The 20,720-nt window shown below is 43.9% G+C and overlaps 3 protein-coding genes across 7 annotated transcripts in view; all 3 read left to right on the top strand.

Moving 5' to 3' along the window:
• Positions 1-5,595, top strand: part of EGFL6 (EGF like domain multiple 6) — a 58,930-nt gene extending 53,335 nt beyond the window's left edge. Inside the window, exon 12 of the mRNA XM_028115106.2 lies at positions 5,485-5,595. Within this exon, the coding sequence (XP_027970907.1) occupies positions 5,485-5,595 (111 nt within the window). The remainder of the gene's footprint in view (positions 1-5,484) is intronic.
• Positions 5,596-14,117: 8,522 nt separating this feature from the next.
• Positions 14,118-20,420, top strand: TCEANC (transcription elongation factor A N-terminal and central domain containing). Of its 2 annotated transcripts, XM_088028869.1 has the most exons (3): positions 14,124-14,202; positions 15,947-16,066; positions 19,343-20,420. In XM_088028869.1, the coding sequence occupies exons 1-3, from the start codon at positions 14,145-14,147 to the stop codon at positions 20,389-20,391; spliced, it is 1,227 nt and encodes a 408-aa protein (XP_087884995.1). In that variant the 5' UTR covers positions 14,124-14,144; the 3' UTR covers positions 20,392-20,420. The 2 variants fall into 2 exon arrangements, with proteins under 2 accessions (XP_087884996.1, XP_087884995.1); XM_088028870.1 differs by lacking the exon at positions 15,947-16,066 and having other exon boundaries at positions 14,118-14,202.
• The window catches only part of RAB9A (RAB9A, member RAS oncogene family), a 45,353-nt gene continuing 38,752 nt past the window's right edge, over positions 14,120-20,720 (top strand). For all 4 annotated transcript variants that reach the window (XM_028114979.1, XM_088028872.1, XM_088028874.1 and 1 more), the window contains exon 1: positions 14,120-14,202. The gene's annotated coding sequence lies outside the window, so the exon portion shown is untranslated. The remainder of the gene's footprint in view (positions 14,203-20,720) is intronic.

Raw genomic sequence — 20,720 nt, 5'->3', positions numbered from 1 at the left:
TTTCAAGAGGAAGAGCAATTAGTAAATCCATAAATTGGGATTCCATTTACACTTGGCTTGTGAAAGATAATGATTCATGAACGTAAGGAAAATCCTGTTTTTTGATAATAGGCAGTAATAGAAAGCCTGGGGTCTGGTGTCGGACGTTATATTCAATATCTTTTTATTTACTTGTCCCACTTAAGCAGAGCATCTTATTCAAAATACATCCTACGATATGACTATAGATAAAATACACGTTGGGCTATAGTTGAATTTTCTCACCATTCTTTCCCTCTGGCCCATGCTTGTTTAGTGCTGGCGAACACATTGATTCTAGTTGATGCTGATTGCAGCATATCTGCATCGATACAAATCCAATCCACATATTTACATCGTTGTGTTTGTAGCATGGTTTGGGGACCGTGACCACTGAGCTGTGCTATGTATAGTTGACATCCTGTTGGAGAATTGAAATATGCCTCTGCACAGCATTCATAATTACCTCCATGACTGAATTTATATACTGAGAAATACATTATATAACATGGTAGCTTGGGGGTGGGTAACAGCATGTGCCATCAAAGCAATAATTTTTTTTTAATACACATTTTTGCAAATATGCCTCCAAAGAGCCTGGCCAGCAGTGGCACTATAACACAACACAGCTCTGTCAAGAGGGATGCTCAGGCCCAGCCAGGCCCTGACGCAGGCACCTATGCCCTGAACTTTTTCAGTATGAGGGGAACCCTTACTGGGGCTTACTGGAGTGTGAGGATGCTGAGTAATCTAGACTAAAGCATGCATACCATAAAGTTTGTCAAGGTCGCATTGGCCGTGGATATTTGTAGCAGATGCAACTCTTCTTCCATAAACACAGGCATACAAGGTGAGGCACATTGCTTTCTCTGAATCAAATATCTGAATCTAAAGCTGCATCCTTCATGTGGCAGGGGGATGGGGTGGGATTCAATCTCGGCTATTCGCTCATGCACGATTGAGGGAGGGTGCCCCTCGCTAGGGTGGCCTGCGCTTCTGAAGGGCTAAAAGCAGCACAGGTATTAAGAGATGGCAGCACATTTTTACTTCATCATGGGGGCTGTGGATATTCTATGTACCCATGTTGCATGTAAAGTCACTCACTCATTTCTTCAACTTCCATGCATGGCCAGGACACACAAATCTTTACTGAGGCTGGAGTCTTGTTGGCTAAGAATCTAGCCTCAATAGAAACCTCAGACAACCATTTGAACAAACTGATTACCAGTGATGAAATTGAATCAGTAATCAAAAATCTCTCAAGAAACAAATCCAGGATCAGACAGCTCCACAGGTGAATTCTACCAAACATTTAAAGAAGAGTTAATACCTCTTCTTCTCAAACTATTTCAAAGACTAGAAGAGGAAGGGAAGCTTCCAAATTCATTCCATGAGGCCAGCATTGCCCTGATACCAAAACCAGATAAAGAAACCACAAAAAGAAAGAGAACTACAGCCCAATATCTCTGATGAACATAGATGCCAAAATCCTCAACAAAGTATTAGCAAACCAAATCAAATCAAACCAAACCAATACATTTAAAAAAGTCATTTACCATGATCAAGTGGGATTTATGCCTGGGATCCAAGAGTGGTTCAATATTCACAAATCAATGTGATCCACCACATCAATAAAAGAAGGGATAAAAATCATACAATCATTTCAATAGATACAGAAAAAGCATTTCACAAAGTACAACATCCGTTTATGATAAAAACCCTCAACAAAGTAGGTTTAGAGGGAACATACCGGAACATAGTAAAGGCCATACATGAAAAACACCCAGCTAACATCATAATGGTGAAAAACCGAGAGCTTTTCCCCTAAGATCAGGAACAAGACAAAGATGTCCACTCTCACCACTTTTATTCAACACGGTACTGGAAGTCCTAGCCACAGCAATCAGACAAGAAAAATAAAAGGCATTCAGATTGGTAAGGAAGAAGTTAAACTTTCAGTATTGGCAGATGACATGGTACGACATGTAGAAAACCCTAAAGACTCCACCAAAAAACTACTAGAACTGACAAATGAACTCAGTGAGTTCACAGGATACAAAATCAATGTGCAGAAGTCTGTTGCATTTCTATACACTAATAACGAAGAAGCAGAGAAATTAAGAAAGCTGACCTATGTATAATTGCACTCAAAATAATAAAATACGTAGAAAAAAACTTAACCAAAGCGGTGAAAGAACTGTACTCTGAAAACTATAAAACATCGATGAAAGAAATGGAAGATGACATAAACAGATGGAAAGATATTCCATTCTCATGGATTTGGAATACAGATATTGTTAAAATGTTCATACTACCCAAAGCAATCTACAGATTTAGTGCAATCCCTACCGACATACCAACAACATTTTTCACAGAACTAGAATAATCTTACAATTTGTATGGAACCACAGAAGACCCCAAATAGCCAAAGCCATCTTGAGAAAAAAGAACAAAGCTGGAGGTATTATAATCCCAGATTTCAAGATACACTACAAAGCTGTAGTAATCAAAACAGTATGGTACTGGCCCCAAAATAGACACACAGAGCAGTGGAACAGAATAGAGAGCCCAGATATGGTCAATTAATCTACAACAAAGGAGGCAAAACTACACAATGGGGAAAGGACAGTCTCTTCAACAAATGGTGTTGGGCAAACTGGACAGCTACATGTAAAAATTAAACTGGACCACTTTCTTACACCATACCCAAAAATAAACTCAAAATGGATTAAAGACCTAAATGTGAGACCTGAAACCATAAAAATCCTAGAAGAGAGCAAAGCAGTAATTTCTCTGACTGCAGTCACAACATTTTCCTAGATGTCTCCTAAGGCAAAGGAAACTATTGGGGCTACATCAAAATAAAAAGCTTCTTTCTGCACAGCAAAGGAAACAATTAACAAAAAGTTAAAAGACAGCCTACTCAATGGGAGAAAATATTTGCAAATGACATCCGATAAAGTGTTAGTATCCAAAATAAATAAAGAACTTATGCAACTCAACACCAAAAAAACCAAATAATCCAATTAAAAAAATGGATAGGGGCACCTGGGTGGCTCGGTCATTTGAGCGTCCAACTCTTTTTTTTTTTTTTTTTAAAGATTTATTTATTTATTTGAGAGAGCGAGAATGAGAGAGAGAGAGAGAGTACATGAGAGGGGGGAGGGTTAGAGGGAGAAGCAGGCTCCTCGCTGAGCAGGGAGCCCGATGCGGGACTCGATCCCGGGACTCCGGGATCATGACCTGAGCTGAAGACAGTCGCTTAACCAACTGAGCCACCCAGGCGCCCTGAGCGTCCAACTCTTGATTTCAGCTCAGGTCGTGATCTCAGGGTCATGAGATCAAGTCCCGAGTCAGGCTCCAAGCTCAGCACAGAGTCCGCTTGGGATTCTCTCTCTGCCCCTCCTCCCCAGTTCGAGTGCTCTCTCTCTAAAACAAACAAACAAACAAACAAACAGAAAAAAAGGGGTAGAAGATACTTCTCCAAAGAAGACACAGTGACGGCCAACAGACACATGAAAAGATGCTCAACATCACTCATCATCAGGGAAATGCAAATCAAAACCACAATGAGATATCAACTCACACCTGTCAGAATGGTTAAAATCAAAAACACAAGGAACAACAGGTGTTGGTGAGGATGTAGAGAAAGGGGAACCCTGTTGCACTGTTGGAGGGGAATGCAAACTGGTGCACCCACTGTGGAAAATAGTATGGAGGTTCCTCAAATGATTAAAGACAGAGTTACAGGGCGCCTTGGTGGCTCAGTCAGTTAAGTGTCTGCCTTCAGCTCAGGTCATGGTCCCAGGGTCTTGGGATTGAGCCCCACATCGGGCTCCCTGCTCGGCAGGGAGCCTGCTTCTCCCTCTCCCTCTGCTGCTCCCCCTGCTTGTGCTCTCTCTCTCTGTCAAATAATTAAATAAAACCTTTAAAAAAATTAAAGACAGTATTACCGTATGATCCAGTAATTCTACTACTGGGTATTTACCCAAAGAAAACAAAAATACTAAATTGAAAAGATATGCACACCCCCATGTTTATTGCAGCAGTATTTATGATAACCAAGATATGGAAGTGCCCCAAGTGTTCATCAGTAGCCAAATGGGTAAAAAAGATGTGGTATATATACACAATGGAATATTACTCAGCCATATAAAAGAATGAAATCTTGCCATTTGCAGCAACATGGATGGAACTAGAGGAGATAACGCTAAGTGAAATCAGTCAGTCAGAGAAAGGCAAGTACCATATGATTTCACTTGTATGTGGAATTTAAGAACCAAAACAAATGACCCCCCACCCAAAAAAGAGAGAGACACACACAAACCAAAAACACCTAACTCTAGAGAACAAACTGATGGTTACCAGAGGGGAGGTGGTGGGGGGGGATGCAGGAAATAGGTGAAGGGGAGGCAGAGCACACTTATCATGATGAGCACCGAGTACCGAATTGTTGAATCACTGTATTGTGCATTTGAAGCTAACATAACACTGTATGTTAACTATACTGGAACTAAAATTTTTTAAAAAGTTGTAGTAATGGGAAAAAGAAAAACATCATTCAGCTGTTATTTTAATATTTCTTGTAAACATTTTTGGATGAATGAATATAAAATAGTAACTGTATATCTTTAATTTTGTTAAATGAGTCATTCCTGTCATTTTGTGTCCAATTTCAAGATACATATTTAGTATTCATCCTCTCTCTGTTCTCTATACATTAGATATTTCTAAAATATAAAGAAGTTTGCTGCTCTTTTGATTATTAATAGGGAATAGATATTTTATTTGATCTATTTTATCATGGATAAAAATGATCATAGCCTATTCGGTAACACTTTTCAACACGTAAAACCACTGACATTCCCAATAATTTCCAATATTAAAGCCAATACTTTAAGAAAAATAACTATATTACTACAAACTGACAAAAGCTGAATATATCAAAATAATTCCCTTTCAACCATATAGTTTTATGTTAGATGTTCACCAGGAGTGTTAAATTTCTTCTAGCCTGCTTTTTGAAAAGAAAACCACATCGTTTATTTTTTCTTTTCTTTTCTTTAAATGGGAATTCCAAAATTTCCTCTTCAGCCGTACCTTTGTCAGCTTTTCAGGCTGTGCAGATACTTTTAGGAGTTGCAGTGACCCTGTTTTCTCTGAATATTATCCACTCAGTGCAAGATACTGGCATCTGGAAAATACATTACTATATATGCAATGTCAACGTCTGTTCGTTTTTGCAGTAGGGGCTGATGAGTTCGGTCCTTTTTTTTTTTTTTAAGTAATATTTATGCACAGAGTGGGGCTTGAACTCATGACCCAAGATCAAGAGTCTCACGCTCCACTGACTGAGTCGGCCAGGCGCCCCGAGTTCAGTCCTCTTTAATCACTATTAAATAGTTTGTTTCTGTCATTGACTTGAATAGTTTGAAGTAATATTTTTTTTATCTTCTTCATTATTAGATCATTTTTGAAGCAGAACGTGGCAAGGGCAAAAGCGGAGAAATTGCAGTGGACGGCGTCTTGCTGCTCTCGGGCTTGTGTCCAGATGGCCTTTTATCTGCGAATGGCTGAATGTTACTAGGGTCTTTTGTGCCTTTATATTTGGCTTCTTATGTCAGTTCCCTATTTTCTGATATTACATCATAGATCGCCCCACTTTAGAAATACAAACTGAAAAACCATAACATACCAACAGAAACATTATTGTAAGGTGCCTTTCTTGTATAAGATGTGCCAATATTTGCTTTCAATATAGTACCACTCATTCATTTCTGAATTTATAAAATGTGGAAATGTGGGAAAAGCTCAGCTTTCCACCCCGCCCCCACCTCCAGTGTATCTGATTTGTCTCCGTGTGTTGATGAGCCTTTATATAACATTTTTAGAATTATAAAAAAACAAATAACAACAACAAAAACCCCACAGGGAATTGTTTCTCTATTTGACTGTTCTGGCACTTCTTGGAAACTGACATCACAGGTAGATTTTTATCTAAGTGGCTTAGCCTGATCTTTTATAGCCAAGCTTGTATATTTAAATTCTTTGTAATAATATTCAAATAATCACCTTGTGTCATGGTTTAAGTTTTTCTAAGTAAGAAAATGTGTTGTTAATGCTCTGTTTCATTATGTGTATAATTATTTGTTTTACTGGAACATGGGTTTTCTTCTTTTTCCTTGGAAATACTCTATATTCTTAAAAATTCATGAAATTCCTTTTATGGGAGCACACGTGACTGCTTTATTAGGCCTCATAAGTGTGATACAAATTAGCTTAAGTTGTTGAATTTAAGGCCTAAGAGAAATACCTAAAACTAAATCACACAAGTGTCGGGATTCAGAGGAAAGACCAATGTCTTCTTTTCTCTGTTTCTCTTTTCTTCCAAATTCAACAACAGCTTTGTGTGGTAATGAATCTTGAGTATATTCCCTGAGGATGAACATATATTATGTTTTAAGATTCTGGATCATAAACAGAAGGTTCTCCAGATATTTGCCTGTTATCCCCTAAAGCAATGAAGGCCTTCAGCTGCAGGAGAAAGGAAAGAGAGAAGGTAGTCCACTTACTAATCTTTAATATTTGTAGCCTCACTCAAAGTTTTTTTTTTTAAACTGAAACTCTTAGTAATCCTTTTTTTTTTTTTAATTTAGTAACCTTTTTTTCAACAGTGTTCTCTTTAATACAACGAACACATACAACCTTTTAAGATTGTAGGGGAAAAACATTGTTTTCCTTTAGTGTGAAGTAATTTTGGCCTACAAAGTCTTGTCTTCAACAGCTGTAATTGTATCTGTTAGGATAACTGCTAGTTATAGAAACCCAAAAAATAGTGTTTCTAGTGAGACCAGATGAAGAGGTGCCTAGCTAAGTCAAATCAGCCTGCAAAATTGTGAGAGATAATAAAATGGTCGTTTGAAGACACTAAGATTTGAAGTGGTTTGTTACGCAGCAAGAGCTAACTGATACAGGTGGTTTCTAATACTGTGATAGAACGTGAAGAAGAACCCTCTATTTCTTCAGTGACCAAGGAGATTCGAGAGCACAGTTATGGCTTAGAATAAAGGAAGATAGAAGGGAGAACTTGCAATGAAGGATCAGTGCCCCAGTGATCCAGGTTAGAGGAAGAGATGTTGAACCAGAAATGAAATAGGGAAGCCTGGGAATCATGTTAAAAATGGGTAGAAAATCATTGCACAGGGCTGAGTCAAGTTGAACTGAATAATAGTATTTCATTTTCTCTAATATCTGTAGCAGAGATTTCTAGTTGTCTACCCAATATCCATTCTTGAATTTTTTCCTTACTAGTATAACCCTATAAATGTCTGTGTGTTTTCTTTTTTCTTTTCCTTCTTTCTTTCTTTTTTTTTCTTCTTTTTTTTGGTGGGTGGGGAGGGGAATGTGCTGAATTAGAAGGAGTAGGAGAGCACTTCCCGACCTTTCTTTCAGATGGAGAGCCTACTGAAGTCATTGGTGGGGCTTCCGGGAAGGCTCATTAAAGAGAGTTGTCAGTTGTCAGCCTCTCTTGCCGTTTCTTTTCCTCCTCCTTCCTTCCTGCAGTGTGGTTGGTTGTGGAGGCGGGAGCTCTTTGAACTACCTTGTGATCATGAAGTCAAAGACCGTACCTTACGGAGGAGTGCATGGCTGGAAGAAGCCTGGGTCCCTGATGACACTGTGGCATCACGATCCCTGTCCCAAACCGGTCACTGTTCAACATTTTATTAAGTGAGAGAAAAATGAACCCTCTCTGGGCCTATCTAGGATTTCAAACAAAGCACAATCCAGACTCCGGTGATGACCACTCTTCCCTGACCCCTGGGGGCTGCCCCTGCCATTTCCACCACATGACCATAGTCTTCGGGGACTAACTCTTTGGACCCTTAAATACCAACATATTGTTTTGAATTCCAGTCAACGGGCTATTGTGTCATGGAACTCTAGCCTGCACTAGCACCGAGTCATACTTGGGTTCCTTTGGGGAACCTAAAGTCAGATAATTTAGCCAGCATGCATATCTGTTGTCCCTGGCCACCACTCAACATGAAACCCCCTTGTCATCCACCCTTTCCTACTCTCCTCCCCACATTGTTATGGGCTCATTCCTCTGGATACTAACTTCCACTCTTTCTGCCCTCTCCCCCATCACATACACTGCATTGTCTGGTAAACAAACTCCCCTCCATCTTAACTCTGCCAACGACCTCTTCCTCAGCTGAGCTCTCTCCTGGGCGACCTCTCCCCTTGCAGCCTTAGCAAATGAAATCTGCTCATCCTTCCATGCTGCACACATGCAGGGTCCGGTTGAAGGTGGCAACCTGGTTGCTCCACTCTTGTTCACAATCTATTTCTCTATTTCCATGTAAAAGCCACTGTTCCTTGAGGGTGCAGTTAAACAGTTCTACAGGCCTCTCGGCCCTTCGTTGCCATTGTCATCGACCAATGTGGTGACATCTATGCAAATGACCCATCTGATGTCCTAGCCCCACGGTTCTTTGACCTCTATTCCAGTTACCATCATCTCTCTGGTCACTGCACCATGGCCACCACCTTGGACTTGAACTCCAACATCAAACTGTCTAGTTTATCTGGCTTTCTCCTAATCTCCTCACATTTCTCCTTTGGACTTTTTGAAAGCTCTGTTCCCTTGACATTTTCATTTTCTTCCCATCTCTTGGCTTCCTGTCTTGACTCTCTAATAAAACATAACCTAGATTCTAAGGCCCGCCGTCCCTTCAAAGACACTCTTGCCATTGCCCCCCCCAAGACCCATGCTCTTGTGTTCTTCCACCACGGCCACCGTACAGAGCCCCAATCTTGATCACCCCACTGCTTTCTTTTCTCTATCCCATCACCAGACTGCTGAGCAGTGTTACACAAAATGACACATTGTGCAGATTGATTCTTCAACAAAACCATGATCTTCAACCTTGCACAGACCCCGAATGCTGCCCAAATTACCACTGAGTGGTGCTTGCCTATTCGCTGGCAGAGACTAGGTAACAGTCACAGGACGTCCCGCGTCTTCCGGCCTCATGGGTTTATATTAACACATTGAAATAACAATGGCACAATTTTTGCCCCCCATTTTTGCCTCCTCTCTGGGGCTGAATGTCAGTGGCTGACTAAAGCACCAAGTTGATTTTGAAAACACATCTGGGCCTTTGTCATAAGCAGGGAGGGGTACTGAATGACACTGGAGTCCTCTGCTCTAGGGGTTGGGAAAAGCCTCCTTGTGGCCAGGGAAGTCTCTCCTGTCCCTCCCTTACAGACTTCAAGAGACTTCAGGTAGAAAAATCATGCAAGAGACTTTGTATCAACAACTTAAGGTCATGTGTCATTTATGGCCCCAAACAGTATTACCAACCCAGAATTCCACTCCTAGGTATACACTCAATAGAACTGCACAGAAGCACTACTTGTAATGGTCACAGTGGGACCACTCAGATATCCATAATGTCCCTTGTGGGTAGGATGGAAAAATAAACTGTGGTATAGTCATCCAGTGAAATACTATCAGTGAGCATGAAGAAACTAATGCTGCCCACAGCAAGACAGATGAATTTTAAAAGATGACATTGATCAAAAGAAACCAGAAAGGACATACTGTGTGGCTCCGGTTACGTAAGTTTCAAGATGAGGCAGGATTAATCTATGCTGGAGAAGTTGGGGTTGTGGTTACCCTCTGGGGGGGTTGCTAGGAGGAAGCACGAGGGGGTGGTGTCTGGGGGCCTGGTCATGCTGTTTCTTGATGCTTTTTGGATGGACATGTTCACTTTGTGAAAATCATTGAGCAGTACACTTAGGATTTACGCACCAGCATTTCTACATATGGGTTATACTTGAATGAAAATTTACTTTAGAAAGTGAAAGTATTAGCCCGCCCCCTCCCCCCCGCAACTGAGCCTCATCTATCTGACTGTGCCAGTTGACTTGGGACCCCTCGAGTGAATTCAGCCCTCGATACCAGGCAGGCTGTAACTGAAGTTCCACAGACTCATGTATAATCCAGCCACCAATGACTCTGACACTGGGGATGTCCCCTGGCTTGCTCTCCAGGATACCAATGGACTCTGGACATCAAGCGGGTTGCGGGAGGTCAACGGCATTGGAATTTTGAGGGGGCTGAGGCCTGAGGAAATGTGCCTGATGCTCAGAAAGCCTGAACCCTCTCCTTCCACACATCTATTGGTCTTCCTGGACACCCATAAAATTTCTACAGCCCCCTTTCTTGTCCCTGTGACTGTCCCTTTAGAAATCTTTTTCCTCATGGGTCCAAGCTGCAGTCACACAGCTCTCCTCCTGAAGGTGAGGCACTGGGTGCTCGCATTCAGTTTTTGGACCCTTCTCAGAGCTCTGGCAGTGCCCTCTTGTGACGGCCTACGTGCCCGTGTGTGGCTGCCACCTGGCAAACAGCAGAGAGGGCTGTCTGCAGCATCTCCCGCTCCTGCTTTGCTCCATTTCTTCCCTCCCCCGTGTCCTGTGAACTCATGCCTCTTTCTGGATACCTAGAACCTTCCAATTCAGTGACTCCGGAGATCTCAAAGAATCCAATCTTGCGGCCCTTTCATTCTTTCCCATTTACCCGGGTCAACATTTACTTGTCCTCTGTCCCATTCTGCTGGTCTCTGACAGGTGAAGAGAGGCGACCCTTCTAAGATAACTCAGGTGTAGGGAATAAAGAGCGGCAAGTGTAACCTTTCTGATATTTGTTCTTTTAGATTTGCAGCTTCCAGTGCTTTAATATGAAGGAACAAGTAAGAAGGCAGTTTCAGCACCATCAACGATCAGGGATTCTCTTTGGATGGCCCTCAAATCACACAGATACATTAAGATGGGGGCTGTGTCAGTTAGTGTTTGCTGGTAGCAAGCAACAGAACCAGACTTCAGCTAACTTATGGCAAAGGGAAGTTATGGTAAGGAAACAGGAGTGTTCAGGTGCATGGGAAGACCAGCAATCCAGCCTTGGAAACGGGCTCCAGGGCTGGAAGCAGAGCTGTGGAAAGAAGCCATTGCTGATCAGCATGCCAACGTTGCTGGAATGATCTCTCACCATACTAGTCTCCACATTACTCTGCTCAAAATTCACAGTCTAGGGAGGGGTGTGCAATGGGCCCAGCTTGTTCCTGTGGCTGGCCCCTGGCTAGGGCAGATGGCGGCACCCAATCGGCTGTTCAGAAGGTGGGCTGAAAGCTGAGTGGCCCAAACCCACCAAAGTCCACCACCTGGACCCCATTACATAAAAGCTGGCATCGGGTACATGTAATTGCCCCAGCCAGCCTACCAATTCAAGAGATTTACTTTTTTTTTTTCAAAGATTTTATTAAGAGAGGGAGAGAATGAGCAGTGGGGAGGGGCAGAGGGAGAGAGAGAAACAGACTCCCTGCTGAGCAGGAAGCCTGACCAGGGGCTTGATCCCAGGACCCCGAAATCAGGATCCCAGCCCAAAGCAGACACTTAACTGACTGAGGCCACCCAGGCGCCCCCAAGAGCCTGTTCAATAAATTAGATTTATAGGTGTCGCACTTTGTTCTTGTGATAGAAACAATCTTAAAGCAATAGCCTTTTGAAAATAGTCTCTAGCTTTACCATCACTTTGATTTTATTGGACCCTTGCAGGGAAACAATGTGTACAGGTGAGAAGTGCAGGACTCACACGGCCGCTTAATGTTTGCTACTTTCACATCAACTGCTGTGTGCTAGGGGTGCAATAAATACCTTGTCGAGTTAATGACTACATTCGGTATATCGCATTTCTGGCCAAAGTTTTGTCAACATTTCGCTGAGCAACGTCTTGAATGAGAGCAGAAAGCGTACGCCGTAGAGTAGTTCAACAAACTTTGCAGCTGAAAAGCTTTTAGTTTCTTTGAATTCAGGCCCTGCCGCCAGATCGTCAGCCCGGCCAGGGGTCGCCCTGCAACCAGCGGCGGAGGCGGATCCGCCGCCGCTAGTCGCTCTGCGCAGACGCCATTTACCTAGCACGCATGCGCTGGGGCCAGGCTCGCGCTCTCTACTCTGCGGGCTTGGATTGGTTGAGCCTCGGTGGTCCCGCCCCGCGTACCGGAAACTCTCTCTTGACGCGGAGGTCTCCCGAGATTCCGCGGCTCCTGCGCTTCTCGGTGAGCGACGCCCTGGGCTGGGTTCTCCGGTGTCTCTGCGCACCGGTGCTCCGAAAAGCCCACCACTGCCCCGGGGGGTGCCCTCGGTGCGTCCTGGGTCGGGTAGGCCCGATCGTGCCCTCGCTCCTCTTCTCCACCCGAAGTCGCCGGGGTGGGCCGATCTCTCGGGACCGCCGCCGCTTCTGGGCTGGGTGGCGGGCTGGCACACGGGGACGGCTTGCAGCAGCCTTCGCTTGTCGCCCCGCCCCACCCTGCGGAACCCGAACCCGGGCCTGAGCGGGCCCTTGGGCTGGTCCCTTCCACTCGCTGCACCTGTGCTAGGGATCGTCCTAACATGAAAGGGCCCTAGCGCCGTGTTGAGGGGCTGTTGAGAAACGGCGGCGCCCAACAGGTGGTATCAGTTCTCTCCATAGAGGAAGGGCCTCCCTGTGTAGCTGGAGAAGTGTATGTGGCTTATGACCAGAAACAGAATTTCTCTTTGATCTCCCTTCTCCCCGGGGTTTAAGCCAGATGTGGGCAGATGTGTGCAACCTGCCCATATTAGTTAATATTTACGAGCTTTTATATGCATTCAGTCAACAGATATATAGGACCGGCTCTTGCCGGCCCGGTATAAACTCTTTGTGATATGTATTCAGAAGCTAGGGCTATAGGTGTGTGTGTAAGCATTACCCATTTTAGCATCTGCTCTAGAACTGTGTTGTCCAATAGGTAGCCACTAGCTACACAGGCTAATGAACACTTGAAATGTTCCTAGTCCTAACTGAGATATATCAAACAGTGAATTCTGGAGAATTAGAATGAAAAAGAGAATGTAAAATATCACTAATTTGTTTTTATCGATTACCTGTTGAAATGGCAGTATTTTGGATACACTGGTTAGGTAAAATGTCATTAATTTCACCTGTTCATTTTTTAACGTGGTTACTAGAAAATTTTAAGTTATGCATTATATTTCTGTTGGATAGCACTGCTTTAGAAAGGGGTCAGCAGACTAGGGCCTGCAGCCAAATGCAGCCAAATCCAGCCTGCCTGTCTTTGAAAAAGGATTGATTGGAGGAAAGCCATACTCATTCTTTCATGGATTGTCTATGGCTGCCGTGTCTGCCACAAGAGCAGCGGAGTTGAGTAGTCCATACAGAGATCGGATGGCCTGCACAGCTGAAAATATTTACTATCTGCCCTTTTACAGGAAAAGTTTGCCGACCCCTTGCTCTAGAACAGCGCCTGGTATGGTAAATACATGTCATGTAAATCTTTTCATTACAGCCCTGTATAATTGTCATTCAGGCTTACTGTGTGACAGGCCTGGTTCTAAGGAGTTTATAAGGACTATCTCATTTATTTCCCGCATTAATCCTAGGATGTGGAATTTCCCCGATTTTGTAGATGAGGAAATCGAGGCCCAGAACGGGCAAGAAACTTACCAGACATGCTCAACACCCCTCACTTCTGTGAACTATACCTTCTTGACCCTCCTTATCCCCACACGTTTGATTCCTGGAGTCTGCTTGATTAGCCCACAGTGGGCACCATGCTGCTGCCTTTATTAAATTATTTTTTAATTTTAAATGACTTTTCGAACTAGAATTGAGATGAGGTCGGCTCCCGTGGAAGAAGCTGAGGGGCACTGGGCTTCGGTGCCGTGGGTGCAAGCAAGCTGGTCTGTAGTGACAAGAATGAAGCGCACGAGCAGAGAGGAGAGGGAGCGCTCTGGGTGCTCTTTTCTCATTTAACATAGAAACACTTGTTGAGTGATAGTAAGCACTGGCCAGGTGTTTGCCAGGCATGTCTCAGTGAATGAAACAGACGTCATTCTTTTACGGTCTTGTGGGGAAGGCAGACAATAAAACAATTTTTAATGTGATACACACCATGAAAAAAAACCACTGCAACTATTGGATGGTTTTTTGTTTTGTTTTCTTTTGTTTTTAACAGGTTTCCTCATCTGTAAGATGGAGATAAGCCATATACCTGACTCGGGCTCATTGTGAGGATGGAGATGACATGAATGTGTATGGCACATGGACTTCAATAAATGTACATTGCCTTCTGCTGTTAAGAGGTAAGGAAGGGAATGAGTCCAGGGCATTGGGTGCATCGTGACACTTAACACACTGCAACCACCAGTTGTCACTGTAGAGAACGTTCTCAGGTGAGCGGTACATGGCAGGTGTTTTTAATATTTCCCAATGGGACTCATCCAGCTGAATCCGAAAGCAGAGAGGTTCTATGTATTTGGTCTAGGAGCAGGTCCGGGGCTGTCTTCAGGGGGATGGCAGCGTAACTGAGACGGTCCTGCCGCGGGAGGGCCTCTTGCCCGTGCGCACAGGGCAGTGGTGGCAGCTCTGGTTTAAATCAGAGTCACTGGGATAGCTGGGAGGATACCCAGGCCTACCCTCAGGGGTTCTGATCGCTTCTGCCTGGGACGAGGCCCTGGCGTTGTTTTTGTTTTTGCTGTTTGATTTCTCCAGCCGATGCAGGTTTATAGTCAGGACGGACAGCCACCCATGGTGAGAATTAGGCTGGGCCCAGGGAGCTACTGACACAAAGGCACAGAGCTGTGAAATGGGCAGAGCCTGTCGGTGTCAAGCGAGGTCATGGAGGAGGATCACGGAGGAGGCTGGCAGGGGGGCCTTTTATCACCTGGCCAAGGGCCTTGGGGCTCCATCCTGAGAGCACAGGGGCACCTCTGAAGGGCTTTAAGTGGGAAGTTGAGGGGATATCTTGGTGAGCTCTGTAGTAGAGGATGATCCCTCTGACAAAGTGCCGTGAATCAGAAGGGACGCAGTGAAGAAGCAGTTAGAACCTGCCAGATGGTAGGAAGCCCAGATTGGGCTCCAGCATTCCTCCTGGGAGTGTCCTCTAGCAGCCGTGTCTATCCTTTGCAGACACCCTGTGTTGAAAGTGGCCAGTTTCTTGTCCGTATTCCTTCCACTGGGCTGTCAGCTCCCTCAAGGCAGAGAGGATCTCTTTAGGCTCAGCAGCTAATGGGTCCTTAGATGTGTAATAAATATTTATTGAATGAGCTCTGTAGAGCTGTAAACTGGATACACAGCTTTCCTTGTCTTCTTATGGCAGTACTCAAAAGTCTCTATCTCCGTTGCTTTCACAGCATACCCTCCTAGGGCAGTAAATGCTTTATATCCACGTCATTGTCCCACAGGGGGAGCAGAAGGTTTGGCAGGATTTAAATGCTGTTAGACATGAGGAGGAGGGTGGAGAGCAGTATGGTGGTTCCTCGGAAAATTGCAAATAGCATGACCATATGACCCAGCAATCCCACTTCTGGATATTTACCCAAAAGCATTGAGGGCAGGGTCCCGAAGAGAGATTTGTATGTCCGTGTTCATAGCAGCGTTTATTCACAACGGCGAAAAGGTGGAAGCAACGCAAATGTTTATGATGAATGGATAAGGACCACGTGGTCTATACATACAGTGGAATATTAATAGTCCAGGACACAGGCTACAACACAGGTGAACTTTGAGGACATTATGCCGAGTGAAATGAGACAGACACAAAAGGCCAGATACTGTATGATTGCACTTAACGTGCAGCACGTAGTCAAATTCATCGAGACAGAAAGTAGAATGATGGTTGCCAGGGGCTGTGGGGGAGAAAGGCACAGGGAGCTGTTGTTTAATGGGTACAAAGTTTGGTTTGCAAGAGGAAAAGCGTTCTGGGAGTTGGTTGCACAACAACGTGAATGTACTTAACACTACTGAATACTGCTTTAAAATGTTTAAGATGGGAAAAAAATGTTTGAGATGATAAGTCTTACGGTGTGTGTATTTTACCACAATTAGAAATGAAAAAGAAATACAGAGGAGAGGTAAACAAAAGGACATACGAAATAAAGAGCAGAGTACTTACGTGTGAATACATTAACGTCTGTGGATTTACAGAAGTGAAGAAAAGTTCTGCTGGTAAGACAGACTGCTGTTCTCATCATTCTGAAGCTCCGAAGCTATAAAGTTCCCTTCAGACTCTCCTTGAGACTCTGACCGTTCGTTGAGAAATTCTGACCTGAGTTAAATATTGCCCAGCCTCCCTGTGGGCACTCTAGACCTGTCTCTTATTAACCACCTTGCCAACATCTGGCAAACTTCCATCCTGATCTCTTCAGTAGCAGTGCCTCTAGAATGAATACGGAATGCAAGCAAGATGACTATTTCTTCTTTGTTAGGAAACTTCCCAACAAGTTGGGGAGGGTTCAAGTATCTTAAGCAGCTTGAAACCTTATCACGGTGACTTGGCTGCGTGACTTCCTCCAGATGCCAGGATGTCAGGCAGACAATTCTGAGAGAAAGTTCAGCAATGGAGGCCATGTATTTTTAATTTTTCTGCATTTTTACCTTGCCTGTTCTTTGTTTACTGAGCCTCTGATCCTTAGGAAGACCTCCTTCACTGTTTTCACTCTGGAATTGTAAAACAGGTAAAACAATGATCTTGAAGTACTGATTCTTGATAATGATAAAAAATAGCCTCTTAAGGGCGCCTGTGCGGCTCAGTCCGTTCAGCATCTGCCTTCGGCTCAGGTCGTGATCTCATTGTCCTGGGATCGAGCCCCGCATCGGGCTCCCTGCTCGGCAGGGAGTCTGCTTCTCCCTCTGCCCCTCACCCTGTTCTCGTGCTCTCTCTCACTTTCTCTCTCTCTCTCTCAAATAAATAAAATCTTAAAAAAAAAAAAAAAAGCCTCTTAAGATCCTGAGTTGCTGCCTCACAAGGGACTGCCCTGGTTGTCCACATACCAGCTCCCTCTGGTGGCAAAACTGCCAGACTCGCAATCTCTGTCATCCTTGAGCTGGCCCAGCAGGGAAACACCCGTAGGAACCTCACAGTTGTGACCCAGGGTACTTATTCTTCCTGCTTGAGAGGAGATGCAACTGGTTTAGACCCAGCAGTAGACTTCTTAGGAAATTGTGAATGCTAATCTGAAGGCAAAGCCACACGTCGCTTAGCACCTTCATGATATTCTGATTCTAGAGGGAAGGTAGAAGACTGATCCATTTACCGTGCCATTTTCAAATAGGCAAACATTGTAAATACGTGGAGTTTATCATGAAATGATATTGGACGAGTCACTTTTCCGGTTATGAAAATAATACATACTCATACAAAATACGGGAAGGAATAAAAGAACGAACAAAAAATCATCTAAAATCTTGCCATTCAGAAAACGTCACTGTCTAAAGTTTTGTGTATTTGTTTTTGACCATTTCTCTTCACATGTGATTCTTAAATAAAATTTGGATCAGACTCTATATGCTGTTTTTAAATAACAACTTTATTCAGATATTTATATACCATACAGTTCACCTCCTCAAAGTGTACACTTCAGTGATTTTTAATATATTTACAGTTGTGCAGTTCATCACCACAGTCAACTTTAGAGAAGTTTGTTCACTTTCCCCAAGAAAAACTGTACCCGTTGGCAGCCACCCCCCTTTCATTCCACCGCACTGGTTCCCTGCAGCCCTCTGCTCCAGCCCTAGTCAACCACCAAATAGATTTGCCTGTTCCGGACATTTCATATAAATGGAATCATACAATATGGGGTCTTCTGTGTTTTTTAACTTAGCATAGTGTTTTCAAAGCTCGTCCATGTTGCAGTATATATCAGAATTTCATGGTTTTGTTTTGTTTTGTTTTGCCAAATACCATTCCATTGGATGGATAGGCTACATGTTGTTTCTCCTGTTGACGGGCATTTGGGTTGTTTCCACTTTTTGGCTATTAAGAGTAATGCTGCTGTGAACATGTGTTTGCAAGTTTAACCATTTGGGACCTTACAGTTTCTTCAGAGTTGGAAGAAAATTCTTACATGGACAGCTTCCACGTCTCTTGCTTCCCTAAAGTAATTTTGTAGAAATGGAATCACTGACCAAAAGAAAAAGACATTGCATTTCACAGAACTTGTCAGATGGTTTCTAAGAAGACGGCATTGATCCTCTCTGTGCTCGCTTCAGTGTTATTAGACTATGTGCTTAGTGATGAGCATTTTTTTAAAGATTTTTTTATTTATTTAGAGTGTGTGAGAGCAGGGGGAGGGGCAGAGGGGGGAGGGAGAGGGAGAGAATCTCCAGCAGACTCCCTGCTGAGTGCAGAGCCCGACATGGGGCTCGATCCCATGACCCCGAGATCATGACCTGAGCCAAAACCAAGAATCAGATGCTCAACCTACTGAGCCACCCAGGCGCCCCAGTAATGGGCATTTAATATAAAGTGCTATGGAACAGAAGCCCATGAGTTTTTGAAAAGACAAGGTCCCTGCTATCAAGATGCATAAGTCCATATTTAGACCAGATGGGCAGATGCAGATCCAGGGGTATTAGGTAGCAAGGTTATGTGCATTATGTGGAGAGAAAAATAGACTGGTTAGATAAAGTAAATATTTACCTGCCCAGGATGAGATAATCATCAAGCAACTTTTTGCACCTCAAAGTTAAACAGAAAAGTTAACGGAACCAAAGTGGCCTAGGGACTAGCTGGTCCAAAGTCATAAATGGTCCAGATCGCTTCGTGTGAACCCTTACCCTGCTTTTCAGAAGACTCGGATGTCAGCACAGTGCCCGTTGACTCTTGGGGCCCATCGGATCTGGTTCCGGCTGCCTTGCAGCCGATACTGTCTTATGATTTCTTCAGATTCCTTGGGACATCTAAACAGCATCCCCCTATTGCCCTGTTTCTCATTCTGTTATTCAGAAAAATACCACTTAAATATGATAAAATCAGCAAGTAGTTCAGCTATATAGCTGAATATGGGGGTAAACAATCCAGTCTTGCTCAGACTTACCCTGTTCATGCTGACACTGGCATGATTCCATGCCCAACATGACCACCAAATTCCATCCAAAGCAATTGACCGATCTGGATCTGGAAAGAGCATTGATTTGGAAAATTTGATTGGCAAAAGTTTTAGAGCTCTTCTAGTAAGCTTCTTTTAAGCAACCGTTAATGTGGAAGCTGGTTGCAGTGCTGCTTCCCCCCCCCCCCAACTACCCAGACTCAGCCTTTTGCAACTGAACCATACCACATTGCAGATTCCATTTTCTAACAGGTCACGCCCACTTCTGTTACATAACTCTTTCAGAAAACGCCGCGTAGGTAACTGGCAGAAAGCACTCTGCTACTATCAGGAAGCTGCAACTGGTAAGCCCAAGCTTAAAAAAACAGAAACCTCTTTTCTCTTTTCTTTGCAGCCGTAAAGATGTCTGACCAGAAGCAGGTAGCTGCCAAAGCCTTCCTTATTGAGCAACTGATGTCTAAAAGGAATTTTGAGGATCTTGGCAACCACCTTACTGAGCTGGAGACTCTTCATGTGACTAAAGAGCATCTCCAGGAGACTGTTGTGGTGAGGGCGGTGTACAGAGTCCTCAAAAACTGCCCTACGGTGGCTTTGAAAAAGAAAGCCAAGCATTTGCTGTCAGAATGGAAAGCTCTTTATAAGGATCTCCACTTCAAACCAAGGGACAGCCCTAAATCACTCCCTACCGGCAGAAACTCCAGACTTTCTCATGACCCAAGTCAGGATGAGATATCAGGCGGCTCCAGGTCTAATTCATCACCCCACGATGTTGCAGGAGCTATTGAAACACTTGTGCCTGAAAATAGCACGAGTCAGATGGAGCCCGGGGAGGAGCATTTCAGGGGTGGTGACCCAAAATCCACTGACCAGAGATCCAGTGAGTTGCTGGATCCCACAGTACCTGTGAGAGCTAAATGCACAGAGCTTCTTTATGAAGCTTTAACAAGTTCTTGCACAGATCAGCCCAAAGCTGATTTGTGGCAAAACTTTGCAAGAGAAATTGAAGGGCACATTTTTACCCTTCATTCGAAGAACCTCAAAAAGTACAAAACTTGTGTTAGAAGCAAAGTTGCCAACCTGAAGAACCCCAAAAATTCTCACTTACAACAGAACTTGCTCTCTGGGACCACGTCTCCGAGAGAATTCGCTGAAATGACGGTGATGGAGATGGCAAGCAAGGAACTGAAGCAGTTGAGAGCCTCCTACACAGAATCTTGCATACAGGAGCATCACCTTCCCCACGCCACTGAGGGCATGCAGACAAAGAAAATAAAATGCAGACGCTGTGAGAAGTTCAATTGCAAGGTCACCGTAATCGCCAGAGGAACACTTTTCCTGCCAAGTTGGGTGCGGAATTCAAATCCAGATGAAGAGATGATGACCTATGTGATCTGTAACGAATGTGGGGAGCAGTGGTATCATAGCAAGTGGGTCTGCCTATGATGGTAAATAAACGTTCTCTTAACCAAGAACTGGAGTGATACCGTTTTTTTGGTGCCACCCTTTTGTGCTTGGTTTTAAAATCTTACATGCACTATATTCTTTTTTTTCCCCAAGATTTTATTTTAGGGGCACCTGGGTGGCTCAGTTGGTTAGGCGACTGCCTTCGGCTCAGGTCCGTGGTCCCAGAGTCCTGGGATTGAGCCCCGCATGGGGCTCCCTGCTCAGCAGTGAGCCTGCTTCTTCCTTTCCCTTTGTATGCTCGGTCACTCTCGCTCTCTCTCCAATAAATAAAATAAAAATCTTATTTTATTTATTGGAGAGAGAGGGAG

The sequence above is a fragment of the Eumetopias jubatus genome, unplaced genomic scaffold, assembly GCF_037043125.1.
Source record: "Eumetopias jubatus isolate StellerSeaLion01/CBP00866 unplaced genomic scaffold, mEumJub1_p1.0 scaffold_11, whole genome shotgun sequence".
Classification (NCBI taxonomy): Eukaryota; Metazoa; Chordata; class Mammalia; order Carnivora; family Otariidae; genus Eumetopias; species Eumetopias jubatus.
Note: the sequence above shows the minus strand (reverse complement) of the source record. Positions and strands in the feature narration are given on the sequence as shown.